The sequence below is a fragment of the Hemitrygon akajei genome, chromosome 10, assembly GCF_048418815.1.
Source record: "Hemitrygon akajei chromosome 10, sHemAka1.3, whole genome shotgun sequence".
Taxonomy (NCBI): Eukaryota; Metazoa; Chordata; class Chondrichthyes; order Myliobatiformes; family Dasyatidae; genus Hemitrygon; species Hemitrygon akajei.
In genome coordinates this window covers 11213-37682 of record NC_133133.1, presented here as the reverse complement: position 1 = coordinate 37682, position 26470 = coordinate 11213, and the positions used below count along the sequence as shown (strand labels likewise).

Here is a 26470-nt window from a genome sequence, read left to right as displayed (position 1 = left end):
CTTTAATAATGGACTCTAGCATCTTCCCCACTACTGATGTTAGGCTGACAGGACGATAGTTCTCTGTTTTCTCTCTCCCTCCTTTCTTAAAAAGTGGGATAACATTAGCCATTCTCCAATCCTCAGGAACTGATCCTGAATCTAAGGAACATTGGAAAATGATTACCAATGCATCTGCAATTTCCAGGGCCACCTCCTTTAGTACCCTAGGATGCAGACCATCTAGACCTGGGGATTTGTCAGCCTTCAGTCCCATCAGTCTACTCATCACCGTTTCCTTCCTAATGTCAATCTGTTTCATTTCCTCTGTTACCTTATGTCCTTGGCCCATCCATACATCTGGGAGATTGCTTGTGTCTTCCCTAGTGAAGACATATCTAAAGTACTTATTAAATTCTTCTACCATTTCTCTGTTTCCCATAACAATTTCACCCAATTCATTCTTCAAGGGCCCAACATTGTTCTTAACTATCTTCTTTCTCTTTACATACCTAAAAAAGCTTTTGCTATCCTCCTTTATATTCCTGGCTAGCTTGCGTTCATACCTCATTTTTGCTCCCCGTATTGCCTTTTTAGTTAAGTTCTGTTGTTCCTTAAAAATTTCCCAAACATCTGTCCTCCCACTCACCTTAGCTCTGTCATACTTCCTTTTTTTTAATGCTATGCAATCTCTGACTTCCTTTGTCAATCACTGTGGCCCCTTTCCCCCCTTTGAATCCTTCTCCGGGGGATGAACTGATTTTGCACCTTGTGCATTAGTCTTTGACATGACATGCATCTCCCTCTTTATGTCACGTATCAGCAACCGGCCTCACTGACCAGATGATATCTCAAGTGCTACTCCGCTACTTGTGCGGGCTATGTATCTCGGACTGAAGGTTTTAACCTTATGTCTACCCCACAACCCATTACACAGACACAAATGTGCTACTGTATGCCTCACACCTGTTCCAGTGTCCTATATATCAGTGGTCTGTGTTCGACTGATGGCTGGCCTAATGTGTTATATGTGAGTACCTTGAGTGGGTTTCTTTTGTCGGAAAGGATACTTTCTTATGGGAGTTGACTGCTGCTCAAAATCCATCTCATCTGCTTCATCAAATAACGCCTCTCGCTCAGCCCCTGCAGTTTCTCCACTCTCCATCTCTGGTTCTATCCTACCTTCCTCACCCTCATCTGGACACTTATCTTCCTCGCCACCTTGCTCCAGTTCCCTGTCAGTTGCTTGTGGTTGGAACTCCTCTGTTTCCACTCTCAGCTGGCTTCTGAACGGATCAAATTACTCTGCTGGTCGTGTGGTGATGAATCTCCAGTTTCTCTCATCCGCTGAACTACTGTCCAGATCTCTCTCTTTCTGCTTTTCCTGCTGTTCACTCTTCTTATCTGTGTTTGGCTTTTTCTTTCACATTTTCTTTTTCCCCTGCTCATCTTCTTCTACGGGCAGAAAGTCACAGGGCAGTAGCAGGTTCCTGTGTAGGACTCTAGTCTTTCTTAGGCCTCTTTCAGGTCGTACAACGTAGACCGGACTGTCCTTGTACTTCCTCTCGGTTACAATGTGGACTTGCTCTTCCCAATTAAGACCTGAGTTTCTCAGGTCCTCCTCTGTCCCTAAAGTTCCGCACTAATACTCTACACCCTGGCTGTAGTTCCACTCCGTAAGTCTTCCGGTCATACTGCTTCTTTGCTCTATTTTGCTCCCTCTGAGCTGTCTGTGATGCCAGCCTGTATGCGTCTTGCATCTGCCTTCTCCACTTACTGGCATATTCGCTGTGAGAGGTGCTCTGGTCACTTGCTGTCAGGCCAAACATAATGTCCACAGGTAGCCGGGGGCTGCTACCATAGAGGAGGGAGTATGGGGCATATCCCATTGCTTCACTGGGCGTACAGTTATACGACCTTGGCTAAGGAGCTCTTCCAATCTGACTTGGCTTCCTCTGTCAAGTTTCTCAGCATGGAAAGGACTGTTCGATTAAATCTCTCAACCTGACCGTTTCCAGCCGGATGATAAGGCGTTGTGCATGAGCCTTGGATGCCACAGTATTCTTCCAGCTTGGAAAACAGCTTATTCTCAAACTCCTTGCCCTGATCATGATACAACTTGGCCGGAAATCCAAATCTGAGTGCAAAGTCTCCAAAGATCTTTTCAGTGGCAGTTTTTGCTGACTTGTTGGTACACGTGTATGCCTGGGTAAAGTGCGTAAAGTGATCGATGACAACCAGGATATACTCATAACCTCCTTTACAACTTTCCAGATGCAGGTAATCTATTGAAACCATCTCAAAAGGATATATAGTTACAACATTAACCAGTGGTGCTCTAGTTGGCTTGTTCCGACCCTTCCACTTCAGGCAGCTACACACCTTGGTCACATAATGGTCCACATCTCTTTGCATATGAAGCCAATAGAATCGATCACAGATCAGGCTGAGTGTCCGCTCCACTCCGAGGTGTCCCATCTCCTCATGCAGCTCCTTGTATATCAATTGATGGAATGTTTTAGGTAACACTAGTTGATCCCAAGCCACTAACTTTCTGTACAGAATGCCGTCTTTATTGAGATACAACTTTACATCCTCTCCTAACACTCATTCTTACTTGGCTGGTAAGTCCTTGAGAGTTAGCTATGCTTTTCCTTATTTCAGCCATTTCTTCTCTCAGCAGCCTGACTGTTTCATAAAGCTGTTTCTCTTGAACTAGTTACAACAGGTGCTTTACGGCTCTTAGGCTTCACAACTTCATCTGACTGCTCTAGAACCCCCACTCTGGCTTTGGTTGCACCTTGACTCTGCTGACTGCTCTGCATTTCTGTCTGTAATTCATTTACTTTTGGGAGTCAGCTGCTTGTGTTCTTTCTTTGCTTGGACTGTCTTTCTGATTCAACACTGGCTGCTTCATTCATCCTGTCGATGAGTATTTTATCTGTCACTCTCTAATTGTCAAGATAAGGCTTAAGCTGAAACTTGATATGGTCACTTGACAGCCCAGTATTAACTGACCTCAAGAATCTCTTCTGGATGAGCTCAGGACTGTACTGCTCATCTGACACTACTTCTTTTGAAGCAAGTAACAGCTTCTCTTTTAACTCAATTGCTCTGAAGAGGAAATTTTGGTGAGACTCACGACTGTCTTGTGTTATGTTTACCAGTCTGTGATATAAATCTATGGAGCTGTCCTTGTTGAAATATCCCTTTAATATTGTCTTCAGTGGTAAGGTCACTTTTTATCTCGATCATATCACGAATACTCAAACCTGGACTGATTGACTTAATCACCGCTTCCATGACCTCAGCCTCACTGTGTCCCCTACTCAGGCCTCTGTCAATCTGATGCATCAGGTTTGTGTATGAGAGTTTGTCCTTCTGTCCTTTTCCCCGATCTGACCCCAGATCTTGAATTCTCTCCTTATTGTCACTTCCGGGAGCCGGTTTGCAGCTGTAGGCAGTACATTTTGTGGAGCTGAAGCTTGACTTAAAGATGCACTGTTCACTCTTTCATTCAGCCTCCTAACTTCATCCTGCAGAGCTTGACTGTTTAGCTGAAGCTGTATTTTTCTGCCAAGCTCATTTCTTCAGCTGTTCTCTGGCTGGTTTGTGCTATGTTGTCTGCTTTTTTCCCATTACCAGTGTTTCTGGTATTTCCTCTCATTTGCTCAACTGATTCCATCATTGTCCTTTGATAATAATTCACAACCTCCTCCCCTTCATCATTTATTACATTGTCTGTAGATTCAGTAATTAGTCTAATTAATGTTCGCCTTGTGGTAACATTTTCACATGGAATCTTAGCTTCCACACACAACTCTTTGAGCTGATCCAGTTGCAAAAGCCATAGTCTCTGAGACAAGGCCTCTGCCAACTCCTCCGAATCCATTATGTGTGGTATAGCCATGCCCCGAAGCTGCGCACTCCCGCTGTCAATCAAAAGTGATCCATGTCCTCGTTGTTGCCACACTAAGCGCGACGTTAATTATCTCAGTGGTGCCCCAATACTTGTTGCAGACTTGGACACAAAAGGGACTTCCAGGCGTGCAGAAGTTTAAAATAACGTTTTTATTCTCCTTTCTGGAAGTACTGGAACACAAGCACATCGGCTTACCATACATGCTGCGGGGCTGTTCCCGACTGCTCTACACATACGCACCGCTGTCCCCCAGGACCCTTCAGCTGCCCCCACGTGCCTGTATAAGCTTTGCTCCTCATAACCATCAATTAACCTACTAAAATATTACCATTCAACTCAACATTAATCAAATTGTGAATAAACAAAATAACAAACCAAAGCAACAAAAATAGTATGATCATCATATAAGGAAATTAGAGGGATATCCAGAGTCCATTAATATGCTTCACATTACTATAGGTCCCAGAAATCCACTGGAGCCTCTCTATCAAACCTACCTGCAAGAATATTTGACCCCCTGCAGTTCAGATGTAAACCATCCCGTCGGAACAGGTCCCACCTTCCCTGGAAAACTGCCGAATTATCTATAAATCTGAAGCCCTCTCTCCTGCACCATGTCTTCAGCCACGTGTTGATCTGTGCTATCTTTCTATTTCTAAACCCGCCTGCACATGGCACTGGTAGCAATCCTGAGATTGCTATCCTGGAGGTCTTGTCCTTTAACTTGGCGCCCAACTCCCTAAACTCACTTTACATGACCTCCTCACTCTTCCTACCCATGTCATTGGTCCCTACATGGACCACAGCATCCGGCTGCTCATCCTCCCTCTTGAGAACACTGAGAACTCAATCCAAGATATCGCGGGCCCTGGCACCAGGGAGGCAACAGATCATCCGGGATTCTTGATCTCTTCCACAGAACCTCCTATCTGTCCCACTAACTATCGAATCCCCTATCACTACTGCTCTCCTCTTTTCCCTCCTTCCCTTCTGAGCTGAGTGTCCAGTCTCGGTGCCAGAGACGCTACCACTGCAACTTGTCACTGGTAGGTCGTCCCCACCAACAGTATCCAAAACGGTATATTTGTTATTGATGGGAACGGCCACAGGGGTGCTCTGCTCATTCTGTCTAATCCCCTTCCCTTTCCTGACAGTCACTCAGCTACCTGTCTCCTGACACTTAGACTCATGTACTGAGCCTAGGACAAGAGGACACAGCCTCAGGATAGAGGGGTGTCCATTTAAACAGAAATGCAGGCAAATTTTTTAGCGAGAGGGCGGTGAATTTGTGGAATTTATTACCACAGGCATCTGTGGAGCCAGGTTGTTGGGTGTATTTAAGACAGAGATTGATAGGTTCTTAATTGGTCATGGCATCAAAGGCTATTTGGAGAAGGCCGAGGGGGGTGGGGCTGAGGAGGGGATAAAAGGATCAGCCATGTTTGATGGGCCAAATAGCCTAATTCTGCTTCTATATCTTATGGTCTTATGTCCTGACTAATCAAGAACCTATATCTACTTCAATAAAAGGACCATTCTTTTGATCCTTCCTACATTCCAGATATATCTGATTACTAACAGCGCTGCTTTCACTGTCCAAGTCTCATAGGTTAGAATTCCCTTAATTCTCCCTTCTTTAACACACACCTAAAGGTACTCAGTTAAACAACCTTTTGGTCCTCTGTAGCATGGTATCAAATTTTGTGTGATTATAATCAAGGATTCTTGGAGAGTTCCATGAAGGAGGTAGGCAGCACCTCTCCAGGTCAGACTTAGAACATATGTAGGAGAATATCTGCTAATTTGTTTGAAAGCTCAATTGGTTGCATCTTTGTGGGTGTCACGGTAGTGTAACGGTCAGCATCACAGACCTGGGTTCACCACTGCTGCTACCTGCAAGAAGTTTGTATGTTCTCCCTGTGGGGTTCCTCCCACATTCCAAAGATGTACCAGTTAGTAAGTCAAGTGTGCAAATGAACAGTGAGGCAGAAAGGCCTGTTACTGTGCTGTGTCTCTAAATCAATAAATGATCTGATCAGGCAGTACCTGGCTTCTGCTCAGAATCTTTGGATTTGCTCGATGATGTTGAGGAGTCTTTTTCTGCACCGCTGACTTCCAATTTTTGCTTTGGTTTCGCTTCCTTCTCCGGTTTCTTTTTGGTTGTGGATGTAGCCGGAGGTCGGTGAATGGGCAGAGGTCGATGGACAGATGTGGGGGACGGAGGATGCTGTCTGAATGTGCTGGGAGGAGGAGGATAGTTCTTTGGACTTGATCTGGCATTGAAATAAAATCAGAGGTTAATGAAGAATACCATAGACACATGTTCATAAAGATTCATAGAACCATAGAACATTACAGCACAGTACAGGCCCTTCAGCCCTCCATGTTGTGCCGACCTATATGATCCTTAAAAAAAAGTACTAAATCCACAGTACCCCATAACCCTCTATTTTTCTTTCATCCATGTGCCTCTCCAAGAGGCTCTTAAATATCCCTAATGTTTTAGCCTCCACCACCATCCCTGGCAAATAATTCTAGGCACCCACAACCCTCTGTGTAAAAAACTTGCCTCTGATGTCTCCCCTAAACTTCCCTCCATTAATTTTATACATATGCCCTCTGGTGTTTGCTATTGGTGCCCTGGGAAACAGGTACTGACTATCCGCTCTATCTATGCCTCTCATAATCTTGTAGACATTCATCATTGTATCATAGAACAAACCAACAACAGTTTTTCCAATACCATTTGAGATTTATGTTTATAAAATTTGAAATGAACCACATTAATGTTATAGGGCATTATTTGGGTCAGTAAATTTGTGGATGACACCAAGATTGGGGGTGCAGTAGACGGTGAGGAAGACTATTAAAGCTTGCAACGGGATCTGGACCAGCTGGAAAAATGACCTCATAAAGAGAGCTTTTGGCACATTGGCCTTCATTAATTTAAGTACTGAATACAGGAGTTGGGATGTTATGTTGAAGTTGTATAAGATGCTAGTGAAGTCTAATTTTGAGTATTGGGTGCTGTTTTATTCACCTACTTACAGGAAAGATGTAAATGAGCTTGAAAGAGTACGGAGAAAATTGACAAGGATGTTGTCATGACTCGAAGACCTGAGTTATAGAGAACAATTGAATAGGTTAGGATTTTATTCTCTGGAGTGTAGGAGAAGGAGTGGAGATTCGACTGAGGAATATAAAATTATGAGAGGCCGAGATAGGGCAAATGCAATCAGGCTTTTTCCACTGAGGTTGAGTGAGACTAGAACTAGAGTTCATGGGTTAAGGGTGAAAGGTGGAATGTTTAAGGGGAACATGAGGAGGAACTTCATGAGATTGTGGAACAAGCTGTCAGTGGAAGCGGTGGATGTAGGTATGATTTCAATGTTTCAGAAAAATTTAGATAGTGACATGGTTGGGAGGGGTATCAAGGGCTATGGACTAGGTGCAGATCAATGAGACTGGGCAGATTAATATCTCTACAAGGACTAGATGGGTCAAAGGGCCTGTTTATGTGCTGTAGTATTCTATGACTCTATGGCTTGCTCATCAGCCCATCAAGTCTATCCTTGCTAGAAAAGCAGCACTTTAGATAACTCCCAACATTCCAGTATAATATAAAGAGTATTTACTTGACCATTGATGGTGAAGTTGATCTCTTCATTACTGAGTTTGATGGTGAAGAGGGTCTCCGAGCTGCTGGATTTGATGGTGACGGGGGTCGCCTTGTGGCTGTACTCGGTGATGGAGGTCTTCTTGTGCTTGTATTCGGTGAAGAGGGTCTTCGAGCTCCTGAATTTGACGGTGATGGGGGTCGCCTTGTGCCTGTATTTGGTGATGGGGGTCTCCTGGTGCCTGGGTTTGATGGCGATGGGGGTCTCTTCGCTATATTTGGGGATGGAGACCGTCTACGGCTTGCTGCCACAGGAGATGAAGGGTGCTTTCCTTTGATTTGATTCTGTTCATTTAAAACAAAAAACATCCCTCATTATCCAACGTAAATATCTCCCTTCAACCCCATCTGCCATACAATAAATCAGGAAGACAAGCCCACTGGCAAGTGTCGTACACATGACCCTGTTGATTCAGAGCTCTGGTTGGATTCTGAGCCCGTGATCTTCACACAGAAAATGACCTGTTGGTTTAGTGTTGGCCAAGCCCCTTTCATCCAATCCACTCATTAGCCAACCTCAATAATAAGCTTGGGTGAACTCACTGTGACTTCTCAGCACACTGGCTTGGAGATGGGAAAATACCAGGCTCAGTGGGTAGACAGTAGGCTCGGGCCTGCAGCCTCTATTACATACTTGCCGAGTTTACTGTAAATGCAATACATAGAACAACACAGCAGAGCAACTGGCCCTTCAGCCCACCATGTTTGTGCCAGCCAACTAATCCCATCTGCCTAATATGTATAAAACTCCATTACCTGCTTTTATATGTGCCTGTTGAAATGTGCTGTTGGTGTTATTATATCTGCTGCCACCACCTGCCTTGGCAGCATGTTCTAATTACCACTGTATTAAAATAACCTGCCTCTTAAATATTCTCTGAACTTTCCTGCTTTCACCTTAAAGGTATGGTCTCCAGCATTTGACAATTCCGTACTATGAAAACGACCATGTATGCCGTTCATAAATTTAAGTACATCTATTAGGTCTCCCTCCAGTCTCCAACATTCCAGAGACAACAATCCAAGTTTGTCCAACCTCTTATTACACCTCATGCCATCTAATCCAGACAGTATCCCGGTAAATCTCTTCTGCACCTTCTCCAAAACCTCTGCAACCTTCTTGTACAAGCTCTACACAATACTCCAAATTTGGCCGAACCAAAGTTTTACATAAACAGACAAACAGAAATACATATGAACTAGAAGCAGGAGTTGGCCATCGGGTCTGTTGAGCTCCGCTAGTAAATAAGATCATGGCTGATATGGTTCCACCTGTTTTTTCCCCAGAACCCTTAATTACACTGCTATGCAAAAATATATCTAACTGTGTCTTAAATATATGTAATGAGGTAACCTCTACAGCTTCCCTGGGCAGGGAATTCCACAGATTCACTACTCTCTGGGTAAAGCAGTTTAGAAACATAATAAACCTACAGCATAATACAGGCCCTTCGGCCCATAAAGCTGTGCCGAACATGTCCTTACCTTAGAAATTACCCAGGGTTACCAATAGCCCTCTAATTTTCAGAGCTCCATGTACCTATCCAGGAGCCACTTAAAAGACCCTATAGTATCCGCCTCCACCACCGTCGCCGGCAGTCCAATCCACGCACTCATCACTCTCTGCATAAAAAAACTTACCCCTGATATTTTCTCTTACCTACTTCCAAGCATCTTAAAATGGTGCCCTCTCGTGTTAGTCATTTGAGCCCTGGGAAAAAGCCTCTGACTATCCACACAATCAATGCCTCTCACCATCTTATACATCTCTATCAGGTCACCTCTAATCCTCTATCGCTCCAAGGAAAAAAGGCTGAGTTCACTCAACCTGTTCTCATAAGGCATGCTCCCCAATCCAGGCAACATCCTTGTAAATCTCCTCTGCACCCCTTCTATGGTTTCCACATCGTTCCAGTAGTGAGGTGACCAGAACTGAGCACAGTACTCCAAGAGGGGTCTGGCCAGGGTCCTATATAGCTCTAACATTACCTCTCGGCTCCTAAATTCAATTCCATGATTGATGAAGGCCAATACACAGTACGTCTTCTTAACCACTGAGTCAACCTGCGCAGCTGCTTTGAGTGTCCTATGGAGTCGGACCCCAAGATCCCTTTGATCCTCCACACTGCCAAGAGTCTTACCATTAATACTATATTCTGCCGCCATATTTGACCTACCAAAATGAACCAGCTCACACTTATCTGGGTTGAACTCCATTTGCCACTTCTCAGCCCAGTTTTGCATACTATCAATGTCCCGTTATAACATCTGACAGCCCTCCACACTATCCACAACACCCTCAACTTTTGTGTCACCAGCAAATTTACTAACCCATCCCTCCACTTCTTTATTCAAGTCATTTATAAAAATCACTAAGAGTAGGGGTCCCAGAACAGATCCCTGAGGCACTCCACTGGTGACCAACCTCCATGCAGAATATGACCCATCTACAACCACTCTTTGCCTTCTGTGGGCAAGCCAGTTCTGGATCCACAAAGCAATGTCCTCTTGGATCCCATGCCTCCTTACTTTCTCAATAAGCCCTGCATGGGGTACCTTATCAAATGCCTTGCTGAAATCCATATACACTACATCTACTGCCGTACCTTCATCAATATGCTTAGTCACATCCTCAAAAAATTCAATCAGGCTCATAAGGCACAACCTGCCTTTCACAAAGCCATACTGACTATTCCTAATCATATTACTCCTCTCCAAATGTTCATAAATCTTGCCTCTCAGGATCTTTTCTATCAACATACCAACCACTGAACTAAGACTCACTGGTCTATAATTTCCTGGGCTATCTCTACTCCCTTTCTTGAATAAAGGAACAACATCCGCAATCCTCCAATCCTCTGGAACCTCTCTCGTCCCCATTGATGATGCAAAGATCATCACCAGAAGCTCAGCAATCTCCTTCCTCACCTCCCACAGCAGCCTGGGGTACATCTCATCCAGTCCCGGTGACTTATCCAACTTGATGCTTTCCAAAAGCTCCAGCATATCCTCTTTCTTAATATCTCCATGCTCAAGCTTTTCAGTCCGCTGTAAGTCATCTCTACAATTGACAAGATCCTTTTCCGTAGTGAATATTGAAGCAAAGTACTCATTAAGTACCTCTGCTATCTCCTCCCGTTCCATACACACTTTTCCACTGTCACACTTGATTGGTCCTACTCTCTCACACCTCATCCTCTTGATCCACATACTTGCAGAATGCCGGTTTCCGGTGACGTCATCGTTGAGAATGGCAGCTTAAGTCACTAGCTCCTCCGGAAAAACATGTATTAAGCCCTGTTAACCCACCAAATATAGTATTTTTCGAAAAATATTTGAACTGAAAAGACGGGCAAGAATGGGGAAAAAGAATGGAAATAAAAAAAGCGACACTGCAGAGCCTGCGGCCGAGAGGAGTGCAGCGAGCGGCTCTCCTACCCAACTGTGTGCTAGTGAGGCGGACGCTGGACCTCGTTCAGGCGAAGCGGCGAATATGATCGACATTCTGAAAGAGATAAGGGAGTTCCAGAAAGATATAAAGCAGCAGCTACATGATATTAAGTCAGAGCTCGCCAACGTTAAACAAAAAATAGCGGTGGTAGAGACTCGAATTGAGAAGGTGGAAGATCGCGTTCAAAACGTGGAATGGATACTGAGCAAGACAATAAAAATATTAAATCACCAAGAAGGTAAACTGCTTGACCTGGAGGGAAGATCATGGTGGAAAAATATCAGAATATACAACGTTCCCGAAGGAGCAGAGGGCTCGTCTATGACGGAGTTTGTCAGAAAGTTGCTGCGGGACGTGCTGGAGATTCCCTCGACTATGGAACTAGAAATCGAGAGAACGCATCGCTCGCTAGTCCCGAAGTCTACCCGAGATAAGCCATGCTCAATAATAATGAAATTCCTTCTGTACAGTACCAAGGCAGAGATTCTGCGAAGGACCAGGGGTAAGAAGAGAATGTTTTTAGGCGATAAATTAATATATTTTGACCAAGATTACCCCCCCCCGCGGTCCTGCAGAAACATAAAGAATACTCTGAAGTAAAGCGAGTACTAAAGCAAGAAAGGATTAGATTTCAAACTCCGTACCCTGCTAAACTTCGAGTGTTTTATGGAGACGGGATGCAGTTGTACCAGACAGTGGAAGAGGCGACTACAGACATGAAGGCCAGAGGGTTGCCCGTCAGTGTGATCAATCCGAGGGAAAGCCTGGCAGAGGAATTATCCTGCTCCGCTTGGGAAATAGTGCGAGAATCAAAAAGGCAGGAGACGGGAGGAGGCTGAGAGAAGTATATCAGGAAGAAACCGGGAGTTTCCCAAGGACAGTCCTCACTCCCTTCAGAAGAGCCATAAGGTTTGGCTAACTTTAAAAATGTTGAGAAGCTAAATGGAAGCAAATGTAGACGGTGATATACCTATCTCAAGAAATCCTTATTATAATGTGGATTTTATATTACTTAGTTGTTATTCTTTATTCGCTCACTTACTCCTTTCCCCCCCACCAAAATGAGAATATATATATATGTGCATATATGCGTATGTAACACTTACCCAAAAGGCTGGTATATGTCTACGGGGAAAGGAGATCCAGCCACTCACCAACCCCGCCTCCCGTACACACAGGTGCTGTGAGAATCGCGTTTATGCCTCGCGCCCACCAACAGTATCAAACCCACAACAAATACCGGTATGAAATACACTTTAAAGAGTTTACTAAAATTAAAAGAGTATTAGGCAATACAATATAAATATACACAAGAAAAAAACAAAAGGCGCCAACTTATCAAAGTTCAGTCAGTTTAGTGCACTCGTTGGAGCTCAACCAGCGAACCATTCGACCCCTCGTCACTTGCCCCCCCGACTTCCACGTCTTCCACCTCGGACTCCCCGGTGGTCTTCCGAGCGCACGTCCTCCTTCCTCGGCGTCTCCCTCCCGACTCCCTTCACCCCCAAGCCCGCACAACCCCTCCCCCAAGTTCCCAGCCTCACAAAACACAATAACATTCCCCATTGATTAACAAATGAATACAATTACCATATCAGCCATTCTAAAGCGAAACAACGGCGAGAGAAACATTTAACAGACAAAGAAACATTCCTACTTGTAACAAACCAAAGAAGCCCTTTTTAGTAACATACACAGGACATTGTACATTCTCTCCCCACCAGCAAATGTCATGCCCTCATGGCATTACTAGAGTTCCCCAAAGCTTCTTGCAACACACAAAACCCAACCCAGGTGCAGAAAGCAGTGACATAACTACCCAGAGCAGTAGAAATCACACTCGGTTCTCCTGGTTCCACATATGTCAACCGCTCCGGGGGGCACCTAATCCTCTGAGATCTCCATACCCCTTCTGCCCCACTGGGCTCCCTCTTCACCTGCGAACCCAGTGTCTCGGACACCCCAGGTCTTCCTGACAGACCCTCACCCCCTTCCTCACGGGGGTCCTCCCTCACCTGAGATCTCTCCGGCTCACGCTCGGGCTCCACCCTCTCTCCCACCAATGTTGGCTGCCTCTCCATCTGACCCTCAAGACCTTCCCTCCTCTCACCCAATTCAGTATGGGAAGGGCCAAGAGCCTCCTCTCCTGGTACTGGAGCACCAGTGAATGGGAACAGGGGCCACTCATCTGAGTCGTCCTCTTCCGAATCAGTAGCCATTTCCGGGCGAGGGACCCGTCCCCGCTCTTCAGCCACGGGCTCTTCCCTTTCTCTGCGCCCTCGCAGAGTCCTTGTACTAGGTGTAACCTCCCACTCTGGCTCCGTATCCACCTGCACCGCTTGACCCAGGGGCAGCAGGTGATTCCGATGGAGTACCTTGATAGGCCCTTTCCCATCCTCAGGTTTCACCCGGTAAACTGGCAGGTTCGGCATCTGGCTCTCTATTACATAGGGGCTGGTCGCCCATCGATCTGCCAACTTGTGCTTACCAGGGAGTCCCAAATTCCGTAAAAGGACCCGGTCGCCCGGCAATAATTGAACAAACTTCACCTTTCGATCATACTGCATCTTATTCCTCTGATTTTGTTTGGTAGCTGCCGCCTTGGCCAACTCGTACGCCCGCTGTAACTCCCTCTTCATGTCGGACACATACTTTAGATGGGATTTCCCAGGTAATTCACCCACTTCACCCCCAAAACACAAGTCAATGGGCAACCTCGCTTCCCGCCCGAACATCAGATAATAGGGCGAATATCCTGTAGCATCATTGCGAGTACAATTGTAACAGTGAACCAATTGTCCAATATGACGACTCCACCTGCTTTTCTGCCCAATCTCCAGCGTCCCGAGCATATCCAACAGGGTCCGGTTGAACCTCTCTGGCTGCGGATCTCCCTGTGGGTGATAAGGGGTAGTCCTGGATTTTTCAACCCCAAGCATAGTCAGTAATTCATGGATAAGGCGGCTCTCAAAGTCCCGCCCCTGATCGCTATGGATTCGCCTGGGAAGGCCGTAATGAACAAAATACTTCTCCCATAACACCTTCGCCACTGTCGTCGCCTTCTGATCCTTAGTGGGAAATGCCTGAGCATAGCGAGTGTAATGATCGGTGATGACTAAGACATTCGCGGTGCTGCTGGTGTCAGGCTCAATCGACAGAAAATCCTTACATACCAGGTCCAGAGGTCCCGCACTCTGCAAGTGCGACAGTGGAGCCGCCAACGCGGGCAGGGTCTTCCTCTGGATGCAATGACTGCAGCCCCTACAGTATTCTTCGACGTCCCCCCTCATCCGGGGCCAGTAGAACCGGTCTTTGAGTAATCCATAGGTCTTTTCCACCCCCAAGTGTCCAGAATCATCATGTAGGGCCTGGAGTACAGCCTGCCGATACTCCTCCGGCAGGACCAGTTGCCAACAGTGGGGTTGGTCCGGAGGCGCCGTTATCCGGTACAAGATTTGGTTCTTTAACTTCAACCGAGACCACTCCTTCAACAACAGGGGCACGAATGGGTGTTTCGCCTTCTCAGCCAACGCCCCATCCCCTCTCTCGACCGCTCTCCACACTGTGCCAATGCCCGGGTCATTTTGCTGAGCAGCTGCCACTTCCCCCGGACTCAGTTCTGGCAACTGTTTAGTCCGCAGTGCGGTCAGGTCACAGTAAGCTAGGGGTATGGCGTCGTCAAAACCCCCCAAATGGCCCACGGCTCATTCCAGCCTCCCTCTTCCCTCGGCCTTCACGGTGATAGCAAACTGACACATCGCCTTCACTCCAGGGGCAGGGACACTCTCCCACTCCTCGTCCCTCTCCTGTTCCCCCGGCTCCCGACGAGACAAAGCATCCGCATCGACATTCTTGCTTCCGGGCTGGTACCTCAGGCTGAAATCATATACCGACAAGGCCGCCAGCCACCAATGTCCTGTGGCATCCAGCTTTGCCGATGTCAAAATATAAGTGAGAGGATTGTTATCCATTCGCACCTCAAACTTGGCTCCATACAGGTAATCGCCCAACTTGTCCACCACCGCCCACATCAGCGCCAGGAACTCCAACTTGTGAGTGGGATAGTTTCTCTCCGATGGCGACAAGTTTCGGCTGACAAAGGCTACAGCCTCAATGCTTTGCCATGCTCCTGGTACAGAACAGCCCCGAGACCCTCTCAACTGGCATCCGTGTGCAGCACATATGGCTTCTGGGGATCGGCAAAAGCCAACACCGGGGCCTGGGTCAGTGCCCTTTTCAAAGATCGGAACGCCTCTTCACATTGATCATCCCATCTCGAGCCAAAAGGTTCCGCCGGGTTCCAGTATCCTCCAGCGTCCTGCCTCTGGTCCCCCGTCCTTTTCTTTCCCACCGGGGGATAGCCACACAACAGCTGAGTCAACGGGTGACACACTTTGGCATATCCTTTCACAAATCGCCGGTAATACCCACAGAACCCCAAAAATGAGCACAGAGCGCCCACTTTCTGGGGTCTCGGCCAGGTGGTCACAGCCTCTATCTTGGTTGGATCAGTAGCCACTCCCTCTCGCGAAATGATATGGCCAACGTAGCTAACCGACGACTTGCAGAACTGGCATTTGTCCAGGGAAAGCTTCAACCCTTCTTCATTAAGCCGGCCCAACACCTTCAACAGCCTCTCCTCATGTTCCTCCAAAGTCGATCCAAACACTATCAAATCGTCCAGGTACACCAGCACCTCTAACAGATTCATATCCCCCACAGTTCTCTCCATGAGCCTCTGGAAGGTGGCTGGGGCTCCCAAAATGCCTTGGGGCATTCGTTCGAACTGAAAGAACCCCAGTGGGCAGATAAAAGCGGTCTTCTCTTTATCGCCCGCACTCATCGGGATCTGGTAATACTCACTTCATAAATCCAGCACACTGAACCACTTCGCACCACTCAGGCAGGTCAGCGCATCCTCGACTCTTGGGACAGTATATTGATCAGGGACAGTTCGCCGATTCAACGTCCTGTAGTCAACACACATGCGCACTCACCCATTCTTCTTCCGTGCCACCACTATTGGGGACGCATATGGACTTCGGGACTCAGCTATGATTCCGGCCTCCTTCAACTTGCACAAGTGCTGCCGCACGTCCTCAACATCTGCCGGAGCCAGCTGCCCCTCCTCTCCCAGGACGACTCCCGCTCCCAACCCACTGCACTGGTCGCCCCTGAGAGTGGGTACCTCCCCTGTCCCTCCCCTCCAGAGGGGGTTCTCTACCCCCCGGTGGGTTGTCATTCCTCCACCCAGCCACCACTTCCTGTATCGCTGAGGATCGCTCCCGTAGGCCCACGCCCTTTTTCGCCCCCAACGCTCTCTCTTCCTCCCGCACCTCTCTAATCAGTGGCCCGAACGATGGAGGAGGGCCTTTCCTATAAGCCTGCTGGATAGTCCACGCCACCTTGTCCTCCTCCAGAGAGCCACTGAATAACTGACTCATTCTCACGCTAGCCACGTCAGGCGCCTTCACTACCCCCCGGCGCTGCAGCCCCGAGAGCATCCCCTCCATCCTAAATATGTACTCGGAGAGCTTTTCCCTCTCCATTGTTCCAGGCGTTGGAACTCTGCTAAAAGCAGCCAGGGTTCCCCTGACAACCCAAACGCTCCCTCCAAAACTTCTATACATTCCTCCACTGAGGCCCCAGACTTTTCAGCTTTAAACTCCTGGACTGTTTTGGCTGCTAAACCCCTCAAACTTCCCACCAATCGCTGCCTCTTCTCCTCCTCCGAGCCTGGCCACTCCTCTAACATCAAGGACGTATGCTCGATCCAGGTCTTATAGTCCACCTCCCCGTCCGGAGTCGGATTGGCTCCGGAGAACACCCCCAGCTTCAACCGTGGCCTCTCGGCCACTCCCACCAGGGAGTTAAATGCGGCTGCCAGCTCCGAGGCTTCCTCCTTACCTGGGGGGCGGGGCCTAGTCACGACTCCCTCCTCCCTCCTCCCTTTGCTAGTGCCTGCCACCTCTCTGGGGTTTTCCTCTAGCTCTAGCTCCTCCTCCGATGTCTCCTCCGCCTCATCCTCGGAGAAGGGGTGGAGCCCCCACAGCCCCGCCTCCCCTGGTACACTGACCGTCGCCGGCAGTTCCAACGTCCTGACGTCAGCACTCGTACTAACCAACACCCAGCTAGACTCCATCTCTTTACCACACCGTCTAGCTACCAATTCTACTTGCCCCATACCGTTCACCAAACTTAACCCCCGCACTAACGCGTCTCCCGAAACTCAAAAATCCACTCCGCTCACTACGCATGCGTACTGTACCGGTACACCTTCAAGTTCGCACCAGCGAACAATCTTATCCCTGTCCATCTCCGCTCTGCTGCCTGAGCGATTCCACAGCCCCCTGACAATCCAATCGCGGGCGAGCACCCCACAAATGTAACACTTACCCAAAAGGCTGGTATATGTCTAGGGGAAAAGGAGATCCAGCCACTCACCAACCCCGCCTCCCGTACACGCAGGTGCTGTGAGAATCGCGTTTATGCCTCACGCCCGCCAACAGTATCAAACCCACAACAAATACCGGTATGAAATACACTTTAAAGAGTTTACTAAAATTAAAAGAGTATTAGGCAATACTATATATATATATATATATATATATATATATATACACAAGAAAAAAAAAGGCACCAACTTATCAAAGTTCAGTCAGTTTAGTGCACTCGTTGGAGCTCAATCAGCGAACCATTCGACCCCTCGTTGCTTGCCCCCCCGACTTCCACGTCTTCCACCTTGGACTCCCCGGTGGTCTTCCGAGCGCACGTCCTCCTTCCTCGGCGTCTCCCTCCCGACTCCCTTCACCCCCAAGCCCGCACAACCCCTCCCCCAAGTTCCCAGCCTCACAAAACACAATAACATTCCCCATTGATTAACAAATGAATACAATTACCATATCAGCCATTCTAAAGCGAAACAACTGCGAGAGAAACATTTAACGACAAAGAAACATTCCTACTCGTAACAAACCAAAGAAGCCCTTTTTAGTAACATACACAGGACATTGTACACGTATGTATGTAATGTGTGTGTATATATAGTGTGTGTGTATATATAGGAGTACACAGGGAAATCTTTTCTGTGTAATGGATTTGTTCACTGACTTAAGAATACTGCAATGGGGGCCCTCAACTCACAAGTAGGAAGGGTTATCCCCCACAGCTAGACATTTCCTCTAGCTCAACGCAGGGTCATCTTCTAGAGACCTCAGCCTTGGAATCACACATTCGTTGCCATTTTTGTTATTATTTGCATTTATTGGTTCTTATTTGTTCAGGGAGTAGATCGATTAAGTTTTATTCTGCTAATTTCAATGATACATTGACAGATAAATACAGATGGCTAAGGACAAAGTAAAATTCATTTCTTTTAATGTCAATGGGCTATTAAATCCAATCAAACGTAATAGAATTTTATCCAAAATGAAAAAAGAACAAGCCCATGTAGTATATTTACAGGAAACTCATTTAAGTGATAATGAGCATAGAAAACTAAAGAGAATGGGCTTCACTAATTTGTTTTTCTCCTCATATAAATCAGGACATAGAAGAGGAGTTGCTATTCTTATCTTAAGTAAGCTAAATTTTGAAAAAGTATTCGAAATGGGAGATAAAGAGGGCAGATATATTCTGGTAAGGGGGAATATAGACGGAAATTCAGCTACTCTATTGAATATATACACACCCCCGGGAAGTGATATTGGTTTCTTTCAGAAAATTACTGATATTATGGTAGCGGAAACAGAAGGTCTCCTGTTATGTGGGGGAGACTTAAATTTACAATTACAACCAAACTTAGACTCTTCCAATAGAAAAACCTATGAAACAAAATCTTTACATAAGAAAGTTAATACACTTTTTGAGGATGTTGGTTTAATTGATATATGGAGGGACCTTTTCCCCGACAGAAGGGATTACACTCATTATTCTGCACCCCATTCTGTATGTACAAGAATAGACTATTTCATAACATTTGGAAAAGACAAAGACAAAATAAACACCTGTGGAATTGGGACAATAGATGTAAGTAACCATGCACCTATATATTTATCTGTTGATTTTGACCTACAACCAAAGAATACTATTTGGAAACTAAATTCAAGTCTATTCAATGATCCATACTTTAAGGAACAAATTAAAAAAGAAATTGGTCTCTACTTAGAATTTAATGATAATGGAGAGGTTTCACCTCCCATTTTATGGTATACTCTGAAGGCTGTCTTAAGAGGGAAAATTATAGCGATATCTTCATATAAGAAAAAAATAAGGAATAAAACATTAGAGGAATTACAAAATAGGCTGAAGGAACTAGAGAAAAACACAAATTGAATTTGGCACAGGATACATTAGGGGAAATTAAAATAATTAGGAATGAAATTAATAGTTTGGCTATGCAAGAAATCAGGAAAAATTTAATGTTTCTGAAAGAGAGACATTATGAAAGTGGATCAAAATCTATGAAAATACTGGCGTGGAAACTGAAGAAATAGATAGCAGAAAATACAATTCATAGAATTAAGGACTCAAGAACAAAAATGATAAAGAAAATAAGCTAAGTGAAATTCAAGAAGCTTTTGAAGTGTTTTACAAAACTCTATATTCCAAAGTTCTAGGGGGAAGCATAACCCAAACTGACACCTTCTTGAATTCTCTAGAGTTACCCACTTTAAACGAAGAACAAAATAGAACGATGACTACTGACATAACTGAAGTTGAACTAAAAGCTGCAATTAGTAGGCTTAAATTAAGCAAGTCACCAGGATCAGATGAATATACGGCAGAGTGGTACAAAGAATTAAAAAATGAGTTAATTCATTTCCAGTTCCACACTGAACTGGGCTCTAAAAAAGGCACAAATGCCACCCAGTTGGAAGGAAGCGATAATCTCAGCTATACCGAAAGAAGGCAAGGATAAAATGGAATGCGGGTCATTTAGACCAATATCTGTTCTTAATGTAGATTATAGATTATTTACTTCCATCATGGCCAAACGATTAGACGAGTTTCTACCCATACTGATACGTAACGATCAGACAGGTTTTATACGACAATGCCAGACACAAAGACAATATATGAAGGACACTTCAGATTATGGATCATATACAAAAAAATAAAATCGAAGGAATAGCGATAAGCGTGGACGCTGAAAAGGCATTTGATTCGGTTAATTGGAATTTTCTTTACAGAATTTTACATGGATTTGACTTCCAAGACTCAATTATTAAAAGTACACAGACACTATATGACAACCCTACTGCTAGGATTAAAATCAGTGGATATTTATCAAATAGTCTTACTCCAGAAAGGGGCACGAGACAGGGTTGTGTATGGTCACCACTACTCTTCGCATTATATCTGGAACCATTAGCTCAATACATCAGACAAAATGAAGATATCAGGTGAATTTCAATTAAAGGGACAGAGCATAAATTGGATGGGAAGAGAGTAAAAAGTCCATGGTTAGGTTGAGATGCATCCTTGATAACGCTTTTCGCCCTGACCAGGCAGCGTTTATGGTAGATGTTCTCAATGGTGGGCAATTGGGTGCCGATAATCCGCTGGGCAGTTTTCACCACACGCTGGAGTGCTTTGCGGTCTGATACAGGATAATTGCCATACCATGATTCCCATAATGGTCTTTTTACATTTGCAGTTCTTTAGCTCTGTCCACAATGATTCACTTTCTGAACCTATGTCACCTCTTTCTAATGGTTTGATTTCATTTTTTACCAACAGAGCCACGCGGCCCCTCTGCCTTCCTGCCTATCCTTTCGACACAATGTGTATCCTTGGACATTAAACTCCCAGCTATAATCTTTCAGCCTGACTCTGTGATGCCTACAACATCATACCTGCTAATCTGCAATTGTGCTGCAAGTTCATCTGCCTTATTCTATATACTGTGCACATTCATATACACACCTTCAGTCCTGTGTTCAACCTTTACAATTTTCTTGCACCATGCTGAACATTTTTACTCCCAACTTTGTCTGAGATCCTACCAACATCTGCCTCCACAAGCTTTCCACTAACTGTTCTGGCACTGCGGTTCCCAACCTCTGCAACTCTAGTTTAAACCCCACCATGCAGCATTAACCATATAACCATTACAGCACGGACACAGGCCATCTTGGCCCTTCTAGTCTGTGCCGAACGCTTACTCTCACCTAGTCCCACTGACCTGCACTCAGCCCATAACCCTCCATTCCTTTCCTGTCCATATACCTACCCAATTTTCTTTTTAAATGACAATATCGAACCTGCCACTACCACTTCTACTGGAAGCTCATTCCACACAGCTACCACTCTCTGAGTAAAGAAATTCCCCCTCGTGTTACCCTTAAACTTTTGCCCCCTAACTCTCAACTCATGTCCTCTTGTTTGAATCTCCCCTACTCTCAATGGAAAAAGCCTATCCACGTCAACTCTATCTATCCTCCTCATAATTTTAAATACCTCTATCAAGTCCCCCCTCAACCTTCTACGCTCCAAAGAATAGAGACCTAACTTGTTCAACCTTTCCCTCTAACTTAGGTGCTGAAACCCAGGTAACATTCTAGTAAATCTTCTCTGTACTCTCTCTATTTTATTGATATCTTTCCTATAATTTCAGTGACCAGAACTGTACACAATACTCCAAATTTGGCCTCACCAATGCCTTGTACAATTTTAACATTACATCCCAACTCCTAATCTCAATGCTCTGATTTATAAAGGCCAGCATACCAAAAGTTTTCTTCACCATCCTATCCACATGAGATTCCACCTTCAGGGAACTATGCACCATTATTCTTAGATCACTCTGTTCTACTGCATTCTTCAATGCCCTACCATTTACCATGTATGTCCTATTTTGATTATTCCTACCAAAATGTAGCACCTCACACTTAACAGCATTAAACTCCATCTGCCATTTTTCAGCCCACTCTTCTAACTGGCCTAAATCTCTCTGCAAGCTTTGAAAACCTACTTCATTATCCACAGCACTACCCATTTTAGTATCATCTGCATACTTTCTAATCCAATTTACCACCCCATCATCCAGCTCATTAATGTATATGACAAACAACATTGGACCCAGTACAGATCCCTGAGGCACACCAATAGTCACCGGCCTCCAACCTGACAAACTGTTATCCACCACTACTCTCTGGCATCCCCCATCCAGCCACTGTTGAATCTATTTTACTACTTCAATATTAACACCTAAAGATTGAACCTTCCTAACTAACCTTCCATGTGGAACCTTGTCAAAGGCCTTACTGAAGTCCATATAGACAACATCCACTGCTTTACCCTCGTCAACTTTCCTCGTAACCTCTTCAAAAAATTCAATAAGATTTGTCAAACATGACCTTCCACGCACAAATCCATGTTGATTGTTCCTAATCAGACCCTGTCTATCCAGATAATTATATATACCATCTCTAAGAATGCTTTCCATTAATTTACCCACCACTGATGTCAAACTTACAGGCCAATAATTGCTAGGTTTACTCTTAGAACCCTTTTTAAAAAATGGAACAACATGAGCAATATGCCAATCCTCCGGAACCATCCCCGTTTCTAATGACATTTGAAATATTTCTGTCAGAACCCCTGCTATTTCTACACTAATTTCCCTCAAGGTCCTAGGGAATATCCTGTCAGGACCAGGAGATTTATCCACTTTTATATTCCTTAAAAGCACCAGTACTTTCTCTTCTTTAATCGTCATAGTTTCCATAACTTCCCAACTTGTCAACTACCTATGTCATTGTACCTATATGTACCACAACCTCTGGCTCCTCAACCCCCACTTCAGGATATCTTAGACGCGATCAGAAACATTCCGGACCCTGGCACCAGGGAAGCAAACTACTTTCTGGGTCTCCTGACTGCGTCCACAGAATTGCCTATCTGATCCCCTAACTATCGAGTCCTCTATTACTACTGCCTTCCTCTTCCTTTCCCTACCCGTCTGAGCTACAGGGCTGGACTCTGTGCCAGAGGCACGGCCACTGTTGCTTCCCCCAGGTAGGCTGTCCTCCCAAATAGTACTCAAACAGGAGTACTTATTGTCAAGGGGTATAGCCACTGGGGTATCTCTGGTACCTGACTCTTCCCTGTCCCTCTAACCGTGACCCACTTGTCTGCCTCCTGTGGCCCCAGTGTGACCACCTGCCTGCAACTCCTCTCTATCAACTCTTCACTCTCCCTGACCAGACGAAGGTCATTGAGCTCCAGCTCCAGTTCCCTAACACGGTCCCTTAGGAGCTGCAGCTCGGCGCACCTGGCGCAGATGTGGACGTCCGGGAGGCTAGGAGACTCCAGGACCTCTCACATCTGACACCGAGAACAACAAGCTGCCCTCACACTCGTAATCCCCCCTTTCCTCAAATAACAGGAAAAACTGAAAACTAAACCTACTTTGCCTTGCCCGTTTCCGCCTAAGCCCGTCGAGCCTTCACTCTATTTCTGGCTCACTCCACTACCCACTGTATAAGGCTGTGTTCCTTTTAAATCTTCCGTGCTTCACTTCCCAATGCCACACGCCTGTGCAGTCCCACCTCTCTTAACTCCGATGAGAAGAAGAAAAGATCAAAATGGCTCCCACTGCATTCCCATTCTGATTCTCAGACTTCCTTCTCCAAATTTAACAAACCTTCCTGCTATGATATTAGTCTCCCTACATTTCAGGTGCAAACTGACCCTTCTGTACATGTCTCATCTTCCCTGGAAGAGAGACAAATGATCCAAAAATCTTATGTTCTCACTCCTAGACCAACTCCTTAGCCATGTATAAAATTGAATAATCTTCCTAGTTCTAGTCTCACTGGCATGTGACACAGGTAGCAATCTTGAAATCACAACCTTGGAGGTCCTGCCCTTTAACTTAGCACCTAACTTCCTGAACTCCAGAAGTTCATCACTCATCCTACCCATGTCATTGGTAACTACATAGACTACGACTTCTGGCTGTTCACCTTTCCACTTAAGAATGCTGAGGACACGATCTGAGATATGCCAGACCCTGGCACCCAGGGTGCAACATACCATCTGCATCTCATTCTGGCCCACAGAATCTCCTGTCCATTCCCCTAACTAAAGAATCCCCTATAACCACATTGTGCCTCTTCTTCCCCCTTTCCGTCAGAGTTACAGAGGCAGACTCAGTGCCAGAGACCCAACCACTGTGACTTTCCTCTGTTAGGTCATCCTCCCTGACAGTATCCAAAGTGATATATCTGTTGTTGAAGGGGATGGCCACAGGAGTTCTGTGCCCTGGCTCCTTAATCCCTTTCCCCTTTCTGGCTGTCACCCAGTTTCCTGTATCCTGCACCTTGGTGTAACTACATCTCTGTATATTGTATTTATCATCCCTTCAGTCTCCTGAATGACCCAGAGTTCATGCAGTTCCAGCTCCAACTCCTTAATACAAATTGCTAGAAACTGCAGCTGGATGCACTTCTTGCAGTTGTAGTGGTCAGGGATTCTGGAGGCCTCCCTGTCTTCCCACATCCTGAAAGATGAGAATTGGACTATCCCGCCTGTCATCTACTTAGCTGAGCAGATATAAAGAGAAGGAAAAAAATTTGAGCTTTGCTTTCTCTGAGTGAAACCTCTAAGAGCTAAAGCTTTAAGATTACCACTTTCACAATGTCTGTTGTGCCTGCCCCTGCCTTCCTTAATTTGCTCTTACTAATTAATCAAAAATGTCGAATGGCCACTGGTCAAAGCTCTATTATGTTAACGTGAACCACTCTTGCCTTGTAACCTTGGGCGGTGAACCTGATTGAAGTCCCCTTCTCTTTAAACTTCCGATGTACAGATTGGCTGCTGGTCAAATCTCTATATTGTTGACTGTTTACTCTCATGGCCTGCTGAGTTCCTTCAGCATTTTCTCTGTGTTACCTTCCTTTTGCCTATTGTACAGACTTTCTAAATAGTGGCATGACAAAGAAACTTGACTTCCTGACTCTTATACTCAATGCCCCAGCCAATGAAGGCTAGCGTGCCATAAGCCTTCTTTAGCTCCCTATCTAGTTACATGGCCACTTTCAGTGAGTGATGGACATGGACCTTAAGATTCCTCTGTACATTACGTTGTTAAGGTTCTGCCATTAACAATATGCACTACATTAAGACCTCCAGTGTGACAACTCATACTTGGTCAGATTTTACTATCTGCTACTTCTCTGTCCATATCGTTCAAATTTATTGCCATCTGACTATAAAACATACAACCGAACAAAATGACATTCCTACGACCTACAGTGCACCCACAAGATTACACATCGTGCATAAACTAAAATATTACAATAAGTTATTAAAATGTAATTCAAAATGCATAGAGTGCACAGCACAGTTAAACAGTAAACAGCTTGCTGTCCTAGTGACAAGACCTAAGTTGTGGCAGGGCATTCATTAGTCTCACAGCCCGAGGGAAGAAGCTATTACCCAGTCAAGCAGTCCTAGTCCTGATTCTTCTATACCTGTGAGAAGAACTTCTCCTGACAGTAGTAGGTCAAAGAGATGGTGGGATGGGTGGTAGGGATCCTCAACTGAATTGTAACTGACCTGTAAGCAACACACAATCTGATCTATAACTTGTTCTACCATTTAACAGCCCCCACTGTCCACTATTCCACCAGTCTTACTGTTACCTGTAAACCTACTAATCACTCATCCACATTTTTATCCAAGTCACTTACATATATCACAAAACTACAAAAGCCTCAGCACTGATCCCTGTAGAATCTAATTGGTCACAGTGCTCCAGGCAGAATTCCACCACCAGCTTCTGTCTTCTATGGACATGCTAGTTCTGAATTCCAATTGCTTCCTGAATAAATGCATCATTAACTCCTCTACTCACCTGCATGGCCAGAACTGGTGTCATCCCTCCAGCGCTGGCATCCACTGAGTTCTGTCGATCAGAGCTACGGCTACGCAGAGGCTTGTTGGCTGGGTTGATGGGCGATTTCATGGGGCCAGCTGAAGCTGAACGAGTACAGAGGTGAGACTCTATATAATTAGAATTATCAAGCAGGAGAGCAAGAAAAGGCAAGTGGAAAGAAGGGAAAAATATTGTGTAGGTTAGGACACAGATGAATAGAAAATAATTCTGAATAATAACATTACAAATGGTATGGGCAATAAATATCTGATGTATGTAATGGAACTGCAGTTGTCATGCTAGACTTCAACTTGCATGTTGATTGGCTGCTAGCTTGGTCCAATACAACAAGACAGTTAAAATTAACAATAGTGTAGTTAGGGATCTTCAAGAAAAGCGTGATAGCAGTATACTAAATTTATCATACACATGGAGGGTGCAATAGTTTGATATAAAACCAGACATTATGCCAGAACAAGGGATGCTACAATGGAACAATGGAGGAGATGGCTAGCATAACACAGACAATATAGCAGGACAGTTGAGAAACTGCAAGAC

At 45.3% G+C, this 26470-nt stretch overlaps 1 protein-coding gene across 1 annotated transcript in view; it reads right to left on the bottom strand.

The window, feature by feature from the left end:
* The window catches only part of LOC140734138 (uncharacterized), a 111999-nt gene extending 85904 nt beyond the window's left edge, over window positions 1–26095 (bottom strand). The window contains exons 1-3 of the mRNA XM_073057718.1: window positions 25892–26095; window positions 7537–7862; window positions 5948–6174 (exon numbers count right to left, since the gene is read on the bottom strand). Coding sequence (XP_072913819.1) covers window positions 5948–6174; window positions 7537–7862; window positions 25892–26002 — 664 coding nt within the window. The 5' untranslated portion in view covers window positions 26003–26095. The remainder of the gene's footprint in view (window positions 1–5947; window positions 6175–7536; window positions 7863–25891) is intronic.
* Window positions 26096–26470: the final 375 nt, after the last annotated feature.